Source organism: Staurois parvus, unplaced genomic scaffold (assembly GCF_062004578.1).
Source record: "Staurois parvus isolate SC_StPar_1 unplaced genomic scaffold, SC_StPar_1.0 ptg000192l, whole genome shotgun sequence".
NCBI lineage: Eukaryota > Metazoa > Chordata > Amphibia > Anura > Ranidae > Staurois > Staurois parvus.
In genome coordinates this window covers 7,551,458-7,574,241 of record NW_028317988.1, presented here as the reverse complement: position 1 = coordinate 7,574,241, position 22,784 = coordinate 7,551,458, and the positions used below count along the sequence as shown (strand labels likewise).

Sequence of the window (22,784 nt, the reverse complement as noted above, 5' to 3'; positions counted from 1 at the left end):
ACTAGGTCTTCTCACATCTACAGTGACTGACATAAAATGTGATCACTACTGTAAAATAAAGGTCTAGGATTGTCCATAGTGGAGTTTTTAAAAAGTAGCCAGCTCCCTCATGTTTTGTAATATGCAGTACAGTCAACCCGTTTCTAAATAGTAATAATCTCTTCCATCAAAAGGTATCTTGTCAACTCAACTCTCCTACTGATAGTGGTCTGAGTGATTTTCAATATTTGGGGACCAGGCTTAAGCTCACATTCAGGAAGAGTGGCATCAATAAATTCTTATATGTAGGGACAGACGACTTTGTTTTGTGGAATCGGCTGACCTGAGGGTCCCTTGAAAAGGTCACGTTAGTAATTTTTATTAGAATTCTTAGGATTCAGTAAGTGGACACTGCCACCAATGTGGGAAAGGGTACCAGGTGCCAGTCCAAATCTCCAGGATATTCGAGAAACCAGATTGTCTTACCTACTTAAGCCCACTTGGTCTCTGTACCAGTGAGCTATGAGTATAGGGTTGCTCTCTGATATATTGGTGTTGAGACAGAAAGTACGAGTTGAACTTAGGATTTTGGATCAGTGTTTGTCAAGTGATGCAAGACAGCTCCTGCTCCTAGGTAGGCCAGAGAGTTTGAATGGGCTGCTACCAGGGGCAGGGTGTACAGCAGCAAGATGCCACGAGAAGGACCTAAAGTAGGCAAGCATACTTTTTACATTGAAATAAGGGAGTCCAAGTGTTGCCATAGTTTTGAAAGGCACTTGATAAAGTTACGAAGGTGAAATCATCTCTTAAAGTCTAGGGGCGTATGCCCTCATCTATTCATTTCTGAAAAATCAAGTGCTTTGCCACATCTGGCAACATGACAAAGATGCAGCAGGCCCTCTCTGGCTCACAGCTAAAAAAATATTCTCATCCAGAGCCAGAAGGTATATAGGCTTGACTAATAGTGGCATGATGGAGGAATTGTTTTCCCAATTATGGCACGTCCATACCAAGTTCTAAGTGTAGGGTAGTTATAGGGGCAATAATGGAGTTATGATTCCTACATGTCTTGTGTATCCAAAGGATCTTTTTTGTGCCCTGCAAGAATTTCCTGAAATATCCATACATAGCTTTTGAGATTTCAGATGTGTCCAGTCTAGAGTCCTGTTGAATAATGATGGAGTTTCTTGAATCTAGGAAGCCCAGGCCTCCATTAGCTTTATTACTAGTTACTTTGCACTTTCTTTTACGGTCACTACATTTCTGGAAAACTCAAACAAGTATTTTTTGCACTTCCTGAAAATGTTTGCCTGAAAAACAATAACAAATGCAGCCACCATATCTAAAGACTGATAAACGACAATATATTACATTTTTGTATTTGGCATTTAGACGCACCTAAGAAAAAAGTAAGAATAGGGTAGTACATGCATAAACTTTTTATTTTCTTTTTTTTGTATATGTGCTGGGCCCTGAACAATAGAACAGTTGATAAGGCAATAAACAGCAAAATGTCCTTGAAAATTTTAAAAATGGTCTGTAACTATAAACATTAGGCCTCCTTGCTTGTCAAACTTTGACATCTAATATAAAATCTTACCTACTTTCCGCAGCTCAATGTTAAGCAAAGCCTTCTGGTGTAACACAGAAACCTTTGAAACTTGAATTACATTAATAATAAAACTGAACTGGCATTGGCAGCTGTTTAAATAATCAAAGAATAAAAAAATGAATATAAATACCATAAAGCGCGTGGTGAGCATACCTAGTAATTTCTCCCTTTATGAGATAAGGGATTAAAATATTTTTTATGGCTAATGAAATTCCACTAAATGAGTGATTTCACACATTTATGGGCCTATATCACGGGGCTTTGAGCCTGTGTAGAAGGCATCCATTATTGGTTTGAGATGCCTCTGAGATCATTCAGAATTCATTGACTTGTGCATTTGACCTGCAACTGACCATCTTCTGACCCAAGTTTGATCTGCTTCAAGCAGGTTTTGTATTCTTACAGACTTGTATTGAAATGCAAAACCTGTCAAAGTATATCTAAAGTCAAAACTGTTTTGGGATTTGGATAGAGTGGAAGAACTACTGTTAGGTTTCTATTGCCATTGGTTTCCCATTAGGGAGACTCACTCTCTCGAACTGTCCTGATCATCAGAGTAAAGTAAGGGGTAAATCCTAAATCCTGAGTTGCCACCTCCAAAAGTTGCCAAAACTAGCAGGGAAATCTTCCAAAATGGAAACTTGCTTTTGTGACTATGTGAGAAGGGAACTTCCCTCACATTATGTTATTCTCCCTTCTCCTGTTGAGTGTAAATAACAGGAAGTGAAGGGAAACCTCCTTAATTACTCCTACACTTTATCCAAAATGAAAAGAACAAAACAAAAAAACACCACATTTATGGCTTTAGATATACTTTAATCAGACTGATGAAAAAAACATATGGTAGCAACTTAAAGTGATTGTAAATGTTCACATTAAAAACCAAACATGTTACACTTACCTGCTCTGTGCAATAGTTTTGCACAGAGCAGCCCTGATCTTACTCTTCTGTGGTCCCCCCACCAGCACTCCAAGCTCCCTTCCCCTGGCAAAGTGCCTCCATAGCAAGTGGCTTGCTATAGGGGAACTCATTTGTGCTCGCTCCCGAGCATTCGGTGTATGTCCATAGACACATAGCGTGCGGCGCAGTCCAACTCCCTCATCAGTGGCTGTGACTAAACGGACAGCAGTGGAAGCCAATGGCTTTCTCAGGTGTGTTTGAGCCAATGAGGAAGAGAGCCAACACTGGATCGACATTGGGCTCAAGTATAAGAAGGGTCTGAGAGGGGAGCTGCATACTGAATATTTTTTTTTTTAACTTAATGCAGAGAAATGCATTAAATCAGAACTATAGAAAAATGTTTTTGCATTTTGGATAGAGTAAAGGAGGGTAATTTCAGTTAATTTTTTGCAATCTGTGTCCCATTGGGGAGATTTACCTTCTCTTCCTGTCCCATAGCCACAACAGGAAGTGAAAAAATCTCTGCAAATTAAAATGAAATCTCTGCAAACTAAGGCCCCCAGAACTATTGTCCCTTATTGAGAAATTTCTCCTCTATTACTTTTCTGGGGACAACCCAAAATTTGGGATTTTCTTTTACTTTCGATGATAATAGTCAAAAGGACAAATCGAGAGGGTGAATCTCCCTAATGGGGACACAGACAGCAATAAAAAAAAACTGACAGTTGTTCTAATCTATCTCCACTCTATCCAAAACCAAAAAACAAGTTTTGCCTTTAGTTATACTTTAAGGTAATAAAATCTTCAGCCTTTAGAGCCATTTTAATAGAATAAGAAAAAAAAGTATCTTCAATTTTGTTAAAGAATAAGTTCACTTTTTAAAAAAAAATAATAAATTACAATTTTTTTTGCATGTAAAAAAATATGCATTTACTATCTTTTTTTGCAGTCTGGAAAGCATTGCACCAACTATCAGGAGATCATTGGTGCCACGCAGGACTCCTGCAAATTGTCAGTGAATCTGCTTTCTCGTACATTCCATAGGGGCAAGCAGATAGACTCAATGACTGGGGGGGGGGGCTGGGGAAATCAGGCAGCGGTGGGTACATATTACAAGTTCCACCCCAGGGGCGGACTGACAACTCATGGGACCCCCAGGCAATAGGGGATCATGGGGCCCGTGTCCTTGTCCAAACTCAAAAAAGGCTATAAAAAAGGTACCAGGGGCATCTCATGGGGCCCCCTACTGACCTCGGGCTCTCAGGCAGTGCCTGAGTTTCCAAATGGTCAGTCCGCCCTAAAAACAGGTGGAAAATGTAACAGGTTCTCAAAGGTGAGCTTATCCTTTAAACATGGTTAGCATTTGCATGAAGTAAACAAAACCGTGTGTGCTCTCCACACCAATGCAAAATTGTAAAAGTGTGTACTGAACACAGAATCACATTTGGCAGTATATATCAGAGTGGACTATGATACTGAAAGAGCACTGGACAGATATGGGCATTTATAATAAATCTGAATCTACATCAGCATGCTGGAAAAAAATGAAAAGTATATTTAAAGGCATTGGCTGGAAAAATGGTATAATACATAAAATCTTCTTCTCAAACACTTACAGGTGTGTTTACAGCCTTAAACATCGCCATCTGGATCTACCCTAATAAACGTACGTTATGTGGTCTTTTTAAACAAAACGGGGAAATTTTACTTTTTTTTACTGTGGAACAGGAAAGTAATGTTTGTGAGAAGATAAACAACTGTAACTTTTTGGATCCAAGTGATTTAACAAACTGACATTTGAGACACAGCCGAAGGAGAGGCATGTGACAGCAGGGAGCCAATGTTTAACAGAGCATGACTGCCTTTTCCTGCATGGGCAGGCCCAAATAATTATATTTTGGGTCTGGATTTCCTACTGGTACTCTATTTCTTATATTGTTCTATAAGGGCCTGTTCAGACATAAACGTGTATTAAAATGCTCGAAAAATGGATGTGCATTGCCTTCCACAGATGGGCATTGACGCACATTTAACGTGTGTTGACATTTTAATGCATGTTAAATTGCTATGCCTTTTGCAGGTTATTTCCTCTGATATCACAACCTTTTCCTGTGTGTGGGTTGAGAGAAGGAGCGAAGGGAGAAAAATACAGAGACAGATGAACACATTTTTGTTTTGAAGAGGCATTGGTAAACAGGATGCCTAGCGTAACAGCCCTAATCATTGTGATTGCACTAGCTGTACTGAGGAGGAGGCAGATGAAGAGATTGGGGCAAGCCAAATGGTGCTACTGAGTGCATCAACTGTTCACACAGCACAAGAGCAAAGGACAGTTTGGGACCTTTTACCAGGAGTTACGATGTCACTCATTTATTGATAGACACCCTGCCATTGAGACACCTCATTAGCCAGCTTTGCACTGCACACTCTCCATTTCCCCTCTAAGATGGCTGCTGTATGCCCCCCCCCCCCCCCAACAAAATCGCTCCGATGTGCATTTAAGTAGAGAAGCAATACGCACCTTAAATACAGAGTTGTACCTTAGAGGACTCTTCCACCACTGAATGTCCTCAGTTTGACAGCTAGCATCATTTAACCTATTTCCTCTGAGCCCAGGCTATCATGCACATCTCCCCCCCCCCCAAGCCTGTGACCGGATAATGAAGGAGAAGCAGCCAAGTGATTACCACATTTATCTGTCACTTTGCTCTCTCCTCCTATCAGCATGCTCTTTTCAGCACATAAAGTTCGCAGTGCTGCTTCTTCCAACAGGCTGGAAAATCAGTGTCAGTGAAAGCAAATGTTTTGGAAGTTGGAAGAGTGTAAATCCATTAGTCATTGTGAATCCTTAAACAGCCTTAGTATCATATCCTAGGTGGGATCAAGTTGTCTTTGGCCAGCCTACGTCTGATCAATGTGCAGCCACACAGGCCAAGGCTAAAGTCCAGTGAAGACCAATAAACATGCATAGAAACAGCATGCACAGATTATAGAGGATTTCATGCTAAAGCAGAGTTTATAGAGGAGGGTAAAAAAGCTGATTGAAAAGCGTTTGAAATAGAATGGATGAAGTTTGTTTATTTTCTGTCAATAGAAGCCAGCATTATGTCAAGGCAGCAGCAGACTATGAACAGCAGAAAAAGCTGGAAGATTCAATTCACAGACTCTGCAGCATGAGGTGCCAAGGTTTAGATAGAAAATTTCATAGTGACATGCAATCAATTCAGGCCAACTAAATTAGATTTAAAAAAGGCATGCAGATTGTTTTTCAGTTTGCTGGATATATAGCATCCCTTTGGCCCACATCTAAGTTAATGTGTGTGTGTTTTTAAAAGGTTTAAAGTTCACCTTTTATTAAAATAATAAATGCAGTTTTTTTGCAGGTATGCGACTATTTTTTCTCAGGAGCCCACTGAAAATTGTACTCGTGATCAGTGCATTTCAGATGCAATGTCAGGCTCCTGCAGACTCTTCCTAGAGCTCTGTGCCGTACCTCCGTATGGGCTGATAGCAATGGACTACGAGTACGTTGAACAGAACGTTTTCAAACCATTGAAAGCTACAGTCTGCTGCGGTGGCAGATGGGACTTGTATTTTATTGATTCACTGATGGCAATTGATGATGTGGCTGAGAGGGTGGAGCCGCACCGATTTTAAAACGTGACAGCGAGTGCTGGGAGATGATCCAACCCCCCCCCCCCCCCACCTCTGTGACAGTGGAAAGGGTGAGGAGAGTGAGCAGGGTACTAGCTGGGACATTTAACACTCTTAGTTTGGGTGAAACATGTACCATGTTACCAAAGGTGAACTTGGTTTTTTTAAGACTCCTCAGAGGTTCTGCAGAATAAAAAGGGAAAAAAACTCTTCCCCCTCAAATATTTACGGGGCTCAGTAAATAAGCCTGTTTCTCAAAACCGAGAAAGGTGGCTATTAAGCTTTGAATGATCAGGAATTCCTCTATCAGTTCGGTCGCAGTAGCACTAATGGCAAATAAGGGCTTAGACTTTACATACAGTGCCTTGAAAAAGTATTCATATTGATATGAATACTTGATATTTTCCACATTTTGTCATTTTACAACCAAAAACAAATGTATTTTATTGGGATTTTATGTGATAGACCAACACAAAGTGGCACATGATTGTGCAGTGGAAGGAAAATGATAAATGGTTTTAAAAATGTTTTACAAGTAAATATGTGAAAAGTGTGGTGTGTATTTGTATTCAGCCCCCCGGAGTCAGTACTTTGTAGGACCCCCTTTCGCTGCAATTACAGCTGCAAGCCTTTTTGGGGATGTCTCTACCAGCTTTGCACTTCTAGAGGGACATTTCTACCCATTCTTCTTTGCAAAATAGCTCAAGCTCTGTCACATTGGATGGAGAGTGTCTGTGAACAGCAATTTTCAAGTCTTGCCACAGATTCTCAATTGGATTTAGGTCTGGACTTTGACTGGGCCATTCTAACACACAAATATTCTTTGATCTTAACCGTTCAATTGTAGCTCTGGATGTATGCTTTAGGGTCGCTGTCCTGCTGAAAGGTGAACCTTCGCTCCAGTGTCACGTCTTTTGCAGACTAACACGTCTTTTGCCCTCCATCCATCTTCCCATTAACTCTGACCAGTTTCACCGTCTCTGCTGAAAAAAAGCATCCCCACAACATGATCCTGCCACCAACATGTTTCACGGTGGGGATCGTGTGTTCAGGGTGATATGCAGTGTTAAGTTTTTGGCCACACATAGTGTTTTGCCTTTGGGCCAAAAAGTTCCATTTTGGAATCATCTGACCAAGCACCTTCTTCCACCTGTTTGCTGTGCCCCCCACATGGATTTTTGCAATCTGCAAATGGGACTTATGGCTTTCTTTCAACAATGGATTTCTTCTTGACACTCGTCCATAAAGGCAAAATTTGTGGAGTGCACAACTAATAGTTGCCCTGTGGACACATTATCCCACCTGAGCTGTGGATCTATGCAGCTCCTCCAGAGTTACCATGAGCCTCTTGGCTGCTTCTCCGCTTAATGCTCTCCTTGCCCGGCCTGTCAATTTATGTGGATGGCCATGTCTTGGTAGGTTTGCAGTTGTGCCATACTCTTTCCATTTTTGGATGTTGGATTGAACAGTGCTCCGTGACATGGTCAAAGCTTGCAATGTATTTTTATAATCTAACCCTGCTTTAAAATTCTCCATAACTTTATCTGACCTGTCTGGTGTGTTCCTTGGCCTTTATGATGAGGTTTGTTCACTAATGTTCTCTAACAAATCTCTGAGGGCTTCACAGAACAGCTGTATGTATGCAGAGATTAAATTACACACAGGTAGACTCTATTTACTAATTAGGTGACTTCTGAAGGTAATTGGTTCCACTGGATTTTAGTTAAGGGTATCAGAGTAAAGGTGGCTGAATACAAAAGCACACCACACTTTTCTCATAATTGTAAAAAATAAAAATTAAAAGCATTTATCATTTTCCTTCCACTTCACAATTATAAGCCACTTTGTGTTGGTCTATCACATAAAAGCAAATACATTTACGTTTTTGGTTGTAACATGACAAAATGTGGACAATTTCAAGGGATAGGAATCATTTTTCAAGGCACTGTAGCTTATAAAGTTATTGCCATAGGGACTGTAAATCACTGAGAATCCTTTTTGCCTCCTGTAGAACCTCATTAAATTTAATTAATGCTACTGTGAACCCAAAACAAATAATCCAGTTAAAGAAAATCTGTCAGTTGTGCCATTTCAAGGCAAAAATGACAGGTCATCTTGCAAGAAGCGAATCTCCTACATACCTTTATCTATACTGCATTCCCCCACCATTCTGTTACTTTGCTGGAGCCCCTGATAAATACAGGGTCTTTCTGGGGAGGGAGCACATGACCTGCTCCCAGGATGCAAAGCTGCAGCTAGAATTGGCTATGACGTGTCAGGTTGTCATGTACGGAGGAGGAGAAAGGAGTTAACCCTATGTATGTTCCAACACTATCCAACATGGAACTCACACAGGTTTTAGACTCCTAGCTTGGATGGAAGGCGTGGACGACCATGGAAGGTATTAGCAGACGCACTGGGGAGGAAGGTTGTCCTTACAAGAGAACCTGTCACTTTACCATGAATAAAGTAGCAAATGACAGAATCCAGCAGAGAGAGTATTAGACACTTTCATAATTACTATGCAAGAGCATAGTTCTCATTGTCAAGGTTACCTAAAAAGATACAAGATCTTTTTGGGTGATTCAGTAACCTGGAATTTGAAGTCTAAAGCTGACCATAGATGGTTCAAATCTCGGTCGATCAACTTGGGTGCAACCAGCCTGTCAGGTTTTACATGCGACTATTGCTAGCGGCTATTATAGCAGTAATCACTGTGTTCTCCCAACGGTGACGGCTCCCTCTGCTAGAACACCACAATGGTTCTGAAAAAAGGGATTCCCCCATCAACACAGTCAGTGGTTGCAGGAAAGAAAATCACACCGTCTATGGCCAGCTTTAGTTTTGGGTGTACGGATCCTTTAAAAACTAAAGCTGGGTACACAATGGCTGAAAATCATCTGGTTCAGCAGGAACTGGACCATTTTTGGTCAGTGTGTATGGCTGTCTGTCTGTTAGAAGATGGTTTAATAGGCTGGAAAACCAACATCTGGTAAGCCACTGGGATCAGCAGGGTAGACTGCCGCACCAACATCACTTGTGTTGGAATGGCGCTGAGTTTACTTTTTTTTCTTCGTTCAACCTGCTGATTGAACAAAAAAAAAAAAAAGAAACTATTAATGTGTACCCAGCTTAAAGGTATTTTTAAAATCCCCCCACTTTAAAACAGGCACAAGATAGGTATTAGATTGATTACTTATGAATTTCTGCTTTGCACTGCATAGCAATGGCCATCAGCTTTACTGCCCACCCAGATGTGTGCAATAATCAGGGGAAGGCAAATATCATTAGCTAGCTTGATATTCACCACATCCTGTGATATGTATAATTTTAAAAGCATACTGCGGTGAGAGGGATGGTTAGCATAAAACTACACTCATCTTTTAAATTCCAGGCACATGCCATTTTCAAGAGTCTACAACATCATCATGGGGCCACCGGTACAAAAACCAAGAGGCAGGAGTCTGCATGCCAGCAATATTATATATATATATATACATATATAAATATATATATATATATATATATATATATATATATATATACATACACACATTTTAAGAAGCAGAAATCAGCAAAATGTTAGGAGAGCAAAAGGAAAGGCATCAAGAAACAAAGCCAAGCTGTACGATCCGAGCAACAATCTTACCTTGGCTGTTTTTTTCTCGGGTGGACATTTTTGCTGGTTTTGAGACAGAAGTAAAACAACTTAGAACGCCAGAATAACAAAATTTTCCTTCTGCTTAGCATGTAATCTTGCTGTTAAATTTTGATTTCATGTGAAATGAACACTTAATCAAAGCACACACTATGAGTAAAAATTGTGTATTAACAAAAGTTCTTAAAACTAAAAAAAAAAAAAAAAAAAAGAAAATCCAAAATTAAAGTTTTTGTTTTAGTCATATGAAAAGAAGAGCGATAAGAGTAAGCACAAGAAAAAGTAAGCACAATGAGATAAGAAAGGCTGCACGTTCTTGAGTTTTTACCTGGGCTGATGACAATATCTTTATGCCTGAAAACAAAAATAATTCATCATTACTTTACATTAGCAAATTCAGACTTGTTGGCCGCTACTTGAATGGCATGGACTGGCTACGGTTTGTGAGAGCCTTAGTGATCACAGGGCTTGTGTGAGCAAAACCTGAAAACATTTTAGACTGCTAAGATTTGACATTATGGCCAGAAATATATATTTCTTGTTCAAACTTTTTATTGGGTTTTAAAGTTACATGGCATACAACAAAATGCAAAGTACGTTCATCTCCTAGATTGTAAGCTCGAAAGAGCAGAGCCCTCAATCCCCTCATGTTTTGCATTGTATTGTTGTTGTTCTGTCACATGTTCTGTCCCCCTTTGTAATGTACAGCGCTGAGCAAACAATTGGCGCTTTATAAATACTGTATAATAATAATAATAGTAGAAAAAAATTAAGGCATGAGGCCTAGTGGCCAACCAGAAATGTATATTTCATGCTTGTGGTTCAGTTTACACAGCTCTCCACATCAGAAAATCACTGGGGCTTCAGAAAAGGCTGCAATCTATGTTATGTGAGCAACACAGAAGACAGAAAATAGTGTGTGAGCAAATGTGGCATCACAAAAAATACAAAAAAAAAAACACATTCTGTATGTTTTAGGATTTCACAAAAGGGTTCGCTTCTCTCAAAGCTCACTGCAGCAAAAAAAATGTATTGATTTGCTGTGCGGAAAAGGAGAATAAAATGTTTTTATTTGCTATAAAAGAAAATGGTTCCGTTACAATACCTCTACTTAATTACAATGTTCAATAGCCAACAACAGTGCATAGACTGGGAATGGTCAAGCTGGCAAACTGTCAAAAAAGCCAGGGAATGTGTATATATATATATATATACGCACATATACGGTAGTGAGCGCTCCCCTGTGCAGCAGCTAGTACACTCAGGCAACCAAAAGAAACCTCAGAAATATAGTACAAAATGGTCAGTGTACCTGTCATCCCTAATGGATGTTATTTTAATAAAAATATATTGAATTTTAAAATTACTACACTATGGGCACAATTTTATGGCTTCTTTATGGAGCTTTTTAAGCCCGCAGAGCCTGTGAGAAGTACCAGTCTGAGCAAGTATCCAGAGGAAGGGAATCCCTGTAAACAGGTGGCTGACCCTATAGGAGACCTCTGGAGCCAAGCAGACATCTTCCACTGACCGCAGAGCTGCCCTTTCCTAGACGGATGCCCCACTGATATCCATCATACATTACTACCATAAGTCCCTGAAGAGGAATTTTTACATGCGCATATTCGATGCGCATCTGGTAAGCGCACAATCCTACCATTTTCTACAGTTATTGTTCATATTGGCGGACTTCTGGAATATTCATACGTGCATGGACTGATTCCACCACCATAGTTGTTTACTTCAAGTGCTGCACTTTTTTTTACTAAAGAGCCAGTGAGTTTATTCGTGTTTGTAATCTGGTGGTATTTCTTGTGAGATTTATGCACCTTTAAATGTGAGACTAAGGGCAATCTGGCAGCTTTTTGGCCAGCTTGAATGACTATCTTCTGTCTATGAGGTACTCAAAAACAAAGCAGGCTGTCAGTTACATGGAAAGCGGTGGTGAGAAAAGTTAATTAAAAACAAAAAAGAAAAAGCTTGATTTTTGCTACTATTTTTGTGAATAAGCCAATGCTGGAAGATGTCTACATGTAACTAACCTTTTTATTCACACAAGTTAAAGGATAAGTTCACCTTTTTCATAGAAAAATAATAAATACACTTTTTTCGCAGGTAAAAACATGTGCATTTATTTTTTTTTCTAGGGAGTCTGCAGAGCATTGCACCCATGATCAGCAGGGCAGACTCTGAAGATAGATGTCTGCCTATACCTCTCGTAGGGGCAGGCACTTACTTGACAGCAGGGAGAATCAATGAACTACAAATGTGCTCACCAGAGCCCCTGCAGTTCATTGATAACTACAAGTCGTCAGCCTCAATGGATGACAGTAGTTGTAGTTCATTCCTTCACAGGAAAGTGTGAATGAATGATGTGGCCGTGTGGGCTGTGTTCTTTTCAAAAGGGGACAGTGAGTGGGGGGGAGAAGATCCCCTGCCTGCTGTTAGAGTGGGGGAGATGGGCGGAATTGCCAGCAGGAACTGGAACATGTTAAGCCCTAAATATGGGTGGAACGTGTAACATGTTCCAAAAGGTGAACTTATTCTTTAAGCACAAAGCTTGGCCAAGCCCCATCCAGGGCCCATGGGCACCTCTAGACTTAATCAGCTTTTTATAATTGGGCAACAGAGTTCAGTAGCACTTATCTACATTCCTCACTTTCCGTCAGAATCATACCAAACTATCCATGATGATCAGCTTACCAAAGACCTGCCTAAAACAAAAAATAAAGGCACACCAGCATTACACTCCCAGCCTGCTTATACAAGCCAACCGGTGACTGTTCGCAGTGGCTGCCAACACCATAGCTTGACTGGGGACACCCATCAGCCCTTATTTGTTGACATGGCTGACTAAGGGATGAATGGTAGTGGAAGAACGTTTACACACGGATATCAATGCTGACTGAGGTTTGAGGTTACAGAGAGCTCTATGGTTTCATTAAAACTGGGTCAATTGAGATTGAGTTTATACCAGCCTACAAACAAAATCAAACAGAGCAGGCCTTCAGGGAAATGCCAAGCAGACATATCATACGTTAACATTAACATTTTATACTTACTTATCTGAAGCTTTGGAAGCCTTTGAGGTCAGTTTTGATGTTGAAGCTGCCCTCATTAGTCTGTTTCGACTGTCATCAGAAGATTCCCATGTGTTGTGTGATTTTTCAATAGTGGAGCTTCTCTTCACACTGGCAGGGTTTAGAAAATACAGTTACCATAAGTGTCACAATAAAGAAACGTCAAGAAGATGACAACAGCTACTGCAAGGAGTCTACTCAGCCATATGCCAAAAGGTAAAAAGAAACCCAAGCAGGAAATACATAAAAAAGCACATGGCAGCCATTTTGAATAAGACTGCCATCCATAAGCAGATCGATCACTGTCCTAGTTATAAAATAATAAAAGTACAGAAAGGGGGTTAAAGACAATATTCTGTGAACCTAACATTTAAGCGAGAAAGCAAATTTAGTTAGTAATGCAGGCAGGCACCACCATAGACTATGAAGGGCGAGCACAACACACTTTGACAGGGCAATATTTGCAAGTTACAATTGTTTCAAATGCAAGAAGGTAGACACAAAACGGAAAGAGAAAACACCACAGAGATGCTAAGGACCACAGAAGCATGCCTAAGTCCTCATTTCATTATTTAAGTTGAGCCTGTCAGTTATTTAAATAGCTGAAGTGAGAACATTGCAAAGTGTTTAGCATTAAAATTGTTGCTTTGGGGAGAATTTTGGAGTAGATTAGTATAACAGGGAAATCACAAGAGCAGGGGTAATTGTTGACACCCAAGCAAAGCTTAGAAACATTCAAAAAGTGAGGATACAAGGGCATTTAGACACTGCTATGCCTGGCAAGAGTTGTAATGATTCAAATTCTGTGTTCAAAAGAAAAAAAAGTAATAAAATAGGCAAAGTAAAAAAAATTACATAATCTCCTTATTAGGTCTATTGTCCCACAACTTCCCATAAGCCAAAAGTGTTCTATGTTAATTCTTGATTGGTAGTGATGAGCAGTCTAGGTAGAACAACATGGAGTCCTTCACTGATCAAACCCTTTTCTGATTAACCACGTTAGTATGCCTCTGATTTTAGCAACTCGATGGAAGAGGCGTTGCATGCCACAGGCTACATTCGAACAATCCTTGCAAATTCTAGGAGATCTCTAATATCTTTACAATTCTGTGACTCCTCTGGAGAATGGAGCCATACAACATAAGGTATTATAGAGAAAGGTATAAAGCTTGGACACCAAGAAAACACCCTATCATGGCCAACCTGGAGATAATTATTTTTGTTTTACACCAGTGTACATCAACAGTAATTCTCAGCTTATACTAGTCTAGGTAACGGCAAGGAGTAAATATCTGATGAGTCCACTGGCCCCTGAAGACGTTCTTTCGCAACGAATCATGTTGGGTGGAATGTGAGTGGCTGACACTTTATATGGCTGAGATATTATATAATGAGTTATGGAATATTTTGATTGTTTATTACACTTTTGTCGGTTCATATATATTTAAAGGGGAAACGCAACAGGTTTTAGGTATATAAAACCAGCTGATCAAGACGAGTATTAGAAGTAAAGTCCACCTTAGGTTCCTGGTAGAATCAACTTGCACAGAGCAGGGCACTCCGGAACAAAAAACTCCCCACATAAATACGCCAGAAATAAAAAAGACAGACAGCATGACTCAAACTGTTGATCTCCACTTAAAATCTAAATATCACTTTTGTATAGTATACCTACATTTAATGTTAAAACAGTAAATTAGTATGAATATACTTTAGTTTTTTTTTAAGGCTCCATGCACACTAGTGTTTTTTTTTAAGCTCAAGAAAACGCTAGGAAAAAAAGATGGCTGAAAAACGCTGATAACAGCTTTTTTGTGCTGGTTTGTAGTAGTGTTTTATTAGCATTTATACAGTAAATGTAGGAAAAAAAAGCTAGAAAAAAAATACTATTGGGAGCGCGAAGCGGTTTTTCCTGCCGGTAAAACGCTCCCAAAAACTCCACAAAAACAATTTTTTTTTCTGCCCCAAAACACTGAAGCTTATACAATGCTACTAGTCTAAAATAATGTGCATGGACACATAGGAAACAACTATTTAGCTTCTAGTAAAAGAAAAAAAAATGCTGATAACAGCTTCAAGGAGCTTAAAAAATGTTTGTGTGCATGCAGCCTAAAGACTAATAACATGATATGCTTCTTTGCATCTTCCATCTGCTACAGTTAAAAAACTTGGGAACACAGTCATATCAAGTGAAATAGAGGAACTGTAGTCTTTTATTTGTTTTAATATATGAATGTTATGAACATTTGTGATTAAATAATCCTAAGGGGCATTTTTTTTTTAAATCTAGAACCTATTCCAAAGTTAAAAACATTTGAAATAATATTGCAAACACACCATAATAATTTCAAAATAATGAAGAAACATATTCCTTATACCAGTTCTCCCAGCTCCAATGGGAAGTGTCTTCCACACAGGCATGGAAGTGGGCACCCGAAGAAGGACCATCCCTCCACTGCAGTTTCTGAAGATAGAAGTCTCAGGATCTGGCATGTCATGTGACAATAGATTTAGCTGAGTAAAGGGAGCTTTGAGTTAAGTTTTCCCCAATTCCGTAATTACAGAAGAGTGCTTAGACATTAGCTTTATAAACCCAAAGTGAACTATTTTTCTTTATTATAGGCCCTCAGTTTGTTGGAATTCACAATATTTCATCTTCAGCACTGGTGCCCCCAGGGATGTGTTTTGAGCCCCTTACTGTATGCAGTGCTGACATATGACTGCTCAGCTAAGTATTTGGGCAATCAAGTTTTCAGATAATACAGCTGTAGCGGGATTCATCACTCATTGTGCTAATCCCATGTAAGGCAGGAAGTGGAGAATCTCGAGGTCTAGTGCAAAGTTAACAATTCCTCCATTAACCCTTTGAGGACCATAAGGTTTTGGAACGCCAAAAGAATCAATTTTTTTGTTTTTAAAGTTCGTACACTTCAGTTGCTGTAACTAAGCCATTTCATGAAATAATTGGCAAAAAGCTAGATCCATTTGTTGTTTGTTGATAAGAACTAATATTTTGACTCAAACCAAAAAAAAAAAAAAAAAGAGTTAAGTTCTTAATCAGATGATGCACGCAATTACAAGCATGGGACAAATATGTCCCTTGGTCCTCAAAGGGTTAACAAAGGAGATAACTGAGGACTTTAGGAAGACCGACACCACCCCCTTCCTCCTTATTGGGGATGAAGCTGTGGAGATGGTCCCTTGGGGGTGCAACTCTGAAAACCTCACCAGGAGCACCAATACAGCCAGTATAGTGAAGGCGGCCTATCAGTGCATTTACTTTCTGAAAAGATTGATATGTGCTGACCTAGCTACTTCAGTCCCCCAATTTTATAGATGTTTGGTGGATAGCAACCTTACTACTTGCATTTTCATTTGGTACTGTTATTGCTCTTCTGCAGATAAACAGGCTGCCTGTATAGGGTATTTTAATCTTTACTGCAGTAGTAAAGCAAAACAGTAGCTGATTGCATTACAGTAATAAACTAGAAAAGCTACAATTTCTGGGGAAATTGTGTGAAGTGTTCTTGCCTGCACCAGTAGTGTGCAAATGGAGTGGGCGGAGTAGCTTTGGTCACTCTGCTGCCTGCTCACACACCTGGGATCCTATGGCAACTCACTCTACAGCAAGGGCAGAGAAGAGCGGTTAAAAACAAACTGCTCCAACTTGCTCACTTCACTGGCGGTTGCCATCTTCAAACGGTTGTAGTTTAACAATGATAAATCCTACACCAAAGAGCTTTATATTGTGAGAATCACAAGACCCAGACCTACATTTTGATGCCTAGTATGTCTCTGAAATATTAAAAATTAAGGCACAGTCATAGTTTAGAAATTGCCCTTCAAATTAGAGGTGGCTAGAGTGGAGTTTCAATGAATATCAATGGGCGGCGTGAGTTACAAACAAATGGTCATATTGTGAAAACTATCAGGACTATGGCTTAGCCGTGGACAGTTTTAGTGGCAGCAGGGATATCTGAACGTTTTGATATAAGATTTGTGTAGGTGGGCTTGAAAATGAGGGAGTGATGGCAGTTTAGAAATCATGTCCTGATTTTTCAGCTCACACTCTAGCTTTTGTCAGCTCCCACTAGTTTTGAACATTCCGCCATTCATTCCTATGGGACCAATTTCACGACAAAAACGCCGATATTTCCGATACCATTCGGCGAAACGTTCCACAAAGTAATAGCACACCAATCGGGAACAATCCGCACGTTTCGGTATATTACTGTCTATGTAGTGTAAAAACTGTGGGAGGAGTTAGGGTGGTAAATTTGGCTATAATAATAAGAATATATATGTGAGATAACAGGAAGTGGTCTTGCCATGCAAGAACACTTAACAAAAAGGGGTCAATTGGGCTTTAATCGGGAATTCCAACTACATTTACAAATCTCAACATAATTATTCCTTTCAGACAGACACTTATAATGTGTACTCTCTTTAAAATACACTATAGTTCCCTTTCGTAAAAAGACCAAGTATTCTAAAACATGCCAATGTGTGCAATAACTTTACATTAACATATCCGGTAAAAGTTTATTGGTATATCAGTAGCTTAATGTTCTGTAAAACTCCATTAAACCTGATTAAAATCAGTGTAGCAAACCGGTTCTATTCCTGGAGAGGTTTTGAAGATAAATCTCCTTTTGTATGGCTTTTGGGTTACATTGCAAATCTGTTAATAGCTCCTCTTTTAAACCATAAAACAATCTAAAGTTCCAGATTCCTCCTCTCAAGCAGTACATGACACTCTGCCAGCATTTTATTATGCCCTTTGTGTGTAACAGAAACATTTATGGCTTCAGCCTGACAAGCTTGAACAGGGCATTCTTAGCCGAGGAACACATGGTTGTAAGTGCACTTGAGAGTTATTGTAAAGATTCTCAGCATACTGCTCTAGCTAAGAGGCTCTTAATAGGACTGAGCCTGAGGACATGCTAGAGGGGATAGTTCAACGCTGAGTACATGCTAGGGCAGATTGTTCAACACTGAGGACATTCTGGAGGAGATGGTCACAGACTGCTGAAGAACATAATGCCATAATCAATGCTCCCACACTTGAGATCTACCCCTCCAATCCTCTTAAAACTTACTGTCACCACATTTGATATTACTCACCACAATATCAGTTATAAAAGATCATAGCAATAAATACAAAACAGTAAAAAGAGGAAAGGGGCTGGACAGTGCAGAAAAAGTGTTCTAAACTAAATGAATCTAGCAGATGCCAGTCTAATCGATATTTTTCTTCTCTGGCACGAGCTGTACCTCTATCACTATAGGTGCAGTGTTATGGTGTAGTAGCTCTGGCAGGGCAGGTACTGTAGTACCAAGCAGTGCACATATGGTGCTATAAAAAAACAATAAACTTTATCTAACCTACTCGTGGTCACTTTCCTTAGGTCACAAAATACAGAGTCACAACCTCCTCTTAGTGTTCCAGGTCAGGTGCAAAGAAGCTCGAAGTAACCATCTAGGGCAGGAATACATTGAATAAAGGCTGTTGGAGCCAGAAGGCCACACAAAAAGGACTAAACAGCCACAGGTTAAGCGCCAGTCCCAGGGCTGTATTGGTCTTACTTTTGATGCAAAGTTTACTAAGCAGGGTCCCAAAGCAACATTCCAGTTAAAATGAAAATCTGCCCTTGGTTAGTATGTATACTAATTAAAACTTTTATAGTATGCATTATTGTAATTGCTGGATGTCTGAATAGAAACAATAGCCTAATCTAGATCATCTGCATTCCACCTGAAGGCACTTCCAAGAACCATTGTCAATGTCTGTGTAAGCATCACAGCACAGCTCTTGAACCAACCCCACCCTCTCTTTAACTGGCCCCTCCCCTACCCAGCCAAGCGCAATTTCTGATGGCCTATGTTATTAATATCATTATACAGGATTGATCTAGAATTAGCAGATTGCACAGCGCTTTACAATATAAAGGGGGACAGTACAATTCCAACACAGATCAATACAGAAGGAATAGGCGGCCCTGCTCATTCATGAGTTCTCCAACAGGAATGTGCTACAGCGCCTCCTATCCTCTGAGCCTCGCTTTGGCTTGCAGGAGTGATGGAGAGTGGTGTGTCTCTAAAAAAACATCTTTTAGACATATCGATATACTAATACGCTGAAACAGATTACATGGAGTTCATTGAAAGCAAGCCTTCCCTTCCACTTTAAGTACAAGAACAGTCAATGCCTTGTGGAGATCTGCTCATGTAATTTAGCCGCAAAGTTGAGACAACTTCAATCAAAAACATTCACTTTTAGGAAAGGCTTTGGAACAAATGGTGGATGCGGTTAGTACAAGATCGATCACCGTTATTCATGTATAAAGTGTTTATACTTTCCATAGCGCTTTACAGAAAACAATGAACTCTGCGTATATGTCCTTGCCACCTAAGCCAATTTACCAGTCTCAGTTATACACACACAGACCAGTTTAAAGCGATTGAAGGGCTTTCTAAATTATTTTAAATAACAAACCTGTTATACTTACCTTCTCTGTGCAGTGATTTTGCATATAGCAGCTCCGATCCTCCTCAGGTCCCCCGCTAGCACTCTTGGCCCCTCCCTCCTGCCCCCCACAGCAAGCAGCTTGCTATGAGGGTACCCAAGCAGGCTTGCTCTCGAGCCGCTGCTCTGTGTGACCATTCACACAGAGCCACGGCTCAGCCCTGCCCCCGTGCTCTCTCATTGGATCACTGGCTGATATTGACAGCAGCAGAAGCCAATGGTTCCCGCTGCTGTCTCAGCCAATGAGGAGAGAAAGACCCAGGAGACTCGAAGCTCGTGTGCACATCGCTGGATCAAGAGAGGCAAGTATTGAGGGAACAAAGAACCAGGAAACACAAATGCTACTGCACTTGGGGATGGACTCAATGTAGGCTAGAACCACATCATGAATGTCCTGGAACATGCACACCTTGCTGCCCTCAAAAGACCGGGGAAATCCAAATATACTGAAAGAAGAACAAACAGAGGGCTCACAGGCCTAGTGTATTACCATAAAAAATGTTTAATAAGAAATAAAAGTAGGTGTTGTACTCACAAACAACATTAAAGTCAAGTGCACGTCATAAAAGAACAGCTTGGTCAACACCCCGCTAACCGACTATCCTCAATAGGGAGTGTAAACATCTAAAAGGCTGACGCGTTTCAAGGACTTGCCTCTTCCTCAGAGCCACTGACTGAGGAAGAGGCAAGTCCTCGATACGAGTCAGCGTATTGGACGTCTACACTGCCTATTACGGACAATCAAGTAGCGCGGTGTTGACCAAGCTGTTCTTTTATGACGTGCCTTTGACTTTACTGTCGTTTGTGAGCACAACACCTACTTTTATTTCTTATTAAACATTTTTTATGGTAATACACTAGGTCCGCGCGCCCTCTGTTTGTTCTGTCTTCGTTAAGTATTGTGGGGGCTGGGAGATTTGCTGCACACAAGTTTATTACCTTCATGCATAGAATGCACAAAAGAAAAAAAACAAAAAACGTTCAGACTTCACTACCACTTTAAGTAGAAGGCAACCAATCAACATGTTTCTTGAGAGCTCAGGAGGACCCTGTAATCTCTCCACCACTGCACAAAAACAGGTGTGTGTATACAAATAGCCTACCTGAAAGTGGGAAAAGGGCATGCCAAAATATGTGGCACTAAAAAAATTTTGACTGTACATTCAGTGCATATTCCCATCACTTCTGTTTGCAACATTTTTGTCTGCTGTTGCAATAATGATCTCAGCCGGGCACTGTAAAGAAACTGTATAGGCAATGTGGAGACATGTTTGCTCTTTAACAGACAGTAGTAGTTCTTGGATAAAGTGCTACTTGACACTACGCCCCTCCCCAGTCTGGCACTGCGATTGACAACACAGACTAATCATTACAACTCTTGCCACTTGTACCCTCCTCAGTGTGATATAAACCTTTTGGCTGAAGCAGTGTTTCTGCTTTCCTGATTTTGCCTGTGTGTTTGGCTGGTCTGTGGGGAAGGTTGGGGAGAAGGAGACGCCCGATTTAATGGGCTCTGATCATTTGTATTTGATTCCTCTTTGACGCCTTGGGGTTTCTCTTTCTTTTTCTCTGTGCTACTGTAAAAATAAATGAGAATAACATAAACACAATTGACAATGAAATATAAAGAGATTAAAAAAAAAAAAAGGAGGAAAAATAAACAAAATAAATGGAAATGAAATAACAGAATGACACAAAATCACAAATAAATAATCTGTGACACCAGAGGGTTTCTGCACATAAAAGGAGAAGTTAGGCATCAGTATGTTTTTTTTTTTCCAAACAGAGGAATCACCCAAGAGGTGTAACCAAACTGACTGTAGCTGTATATCTATAAATATATATTTTTTTATAGTTGTAATATACATACATGACCGATTTGTTCATTGCATTCTTATCAAAGAATGTTAATGTTCTAGAAACCACCTGAGTACAATCTATACACATGTATTTGTACAAAGGGAAGCCATATTTGTTCGTTACGTAGGCAGAATATGCTTCCAAAATCGCAGTGCTGCACATTGAATGTGTTTTACTGCACTTTGCTCTTTGTGCACGTCTATGCAAAAAAAAAAATATATATATATATTTTTATTTATTTTACATATGTATTCATAGCTCAAAAAGTACCTTCTATTGCTCTTGGCCTCCTCCCTATTTTTTTTTTTTGTTTGTTATTGTGCTGTGATCAGACTTCCTGTTGGAGGGTGGCTACGTTTGTTCTACACAGTCCCACTGTATGTACAAAACTCAGCCACCTATCTGTTGTTTGCCTGAGATGGACTATGGGATGTGTAGTGTGCATAGAGCAGTGCACGCGACCCCAACTAACATGCACTGCTTGTTCCAAACAAGTGAGGGGAAAAAAAAAAAAAAAAAAAAGGAGAGACTCAGGAGCTCACGCAGGATATTACAAGGAGGCAGGAAGACACAGTAAGGCCTCATGCACATTGGGCATTTACCCAGCTCTTCTGAAAGCCTTTTCTCCTGGCAGAAGAATTTTAAAATCACACTTAAAGCCGCATTTTCTGTTCAAGAGCATTCGGACATGTCAGGCATTTGGGCATTCATTCACTTGGCCAGAATATTAATTCATTTTATTTAGATTTAGATGTGTATTTATTTAGACCAGTGGTAGGCAACCTTAAAGAGGTGGAGATCTACCTGAACAACATGGAAGAAGTCAAAGATCACCGGGCACAGTGTCATCCAATGTCCCCTCCTCATACCGGATTTAAACCTCTAATTGCCATGCTACCATGTCACAATTGCGTGCATTACACAGCAATCATGGATTTAAATCAGGTGGTGAGGAGGCAACATATCGCATCCTCTCTACCTGTCAATCACACTCGGATCACTTTGCTGAGGAGCAGCAGTGCCTGCTGCACTTGTGAATGAGCACTTCGTTGCATCCATGAACGGCACTCTTAGGGCTTGTTCATATGTCAAGTTTTTTTTTTTTTATGCTGGAGGGACCAAAGATGTACACATGCCGCAGTCAGAATTACACCCCCTGTTTCTGGTGGGTTCTACTGCCTGTCAAGCGAGACCCATTCAAGTAAATAGGGCCACTCTGCAAGTACCCCACAACTGCATGCTTCTGCGGGGTCCAAGGGGTTAAAAGCAGGTGGTGAGAAAGCAACACACAATCTTTAACCTCTTGTTTGCCGCAGTGCACAAAGTTGCAGGGCACTTGCAGAGCAACCTCATTGACTTGAATGGGTCATGCTTGGCAGATGCTAAACCAACCAACCAACCATGACAGAGCATAGGAATCAGCGCGTAGGAGGAAACATCAACTCATGTGGCTCTTGCTCCCTACTACAGCTCCAACTTTTCACGTAGTCGCTCAGTATTGCACTCTTTATGAT

General features: G+C 40.3%; 1 protein-coding gene across 6 annotated transcripts in view; it reads right to left on the bottom strand.

The window, feature by feature from the left end:
* Positions 1–22,784, bottom strand: part of EML4 (EMAP like 4) — a 317,947-nt gene that overhangs the window by 70,049 nt on the left and 225,114 nt on the right. For 3 of the 6 annotated variants that reach the window (XM_089677831.1, XM_089677835.1, XM_089677832.1), the window contains exons 4-7: positions 20,823–20,987; positions 12,867–12,995; positions 10,133–10,158; positions 9,796–9,828 (exon numbers count right to left, since the gene is read on the bottom strand). In XM_089677831.1, the coding sequence (XP_089533957.1) occupies positions 9,796–9,828; positions 10,133–10,158; positions 12,867–12,995; positions 20,823–20,987 (353 nt within the window). The remainder of the gene's footprint in view (positions 1–9,795; positions 9,829–10,132; positions 10,159–12,866; positions 12,996–20,822; positions 20,988–22,784) is intronic. The other 3 variants (XM_089677834.1, XM_089677836.1, XM_089677837.1) reach the window with 3 other exon arrangements.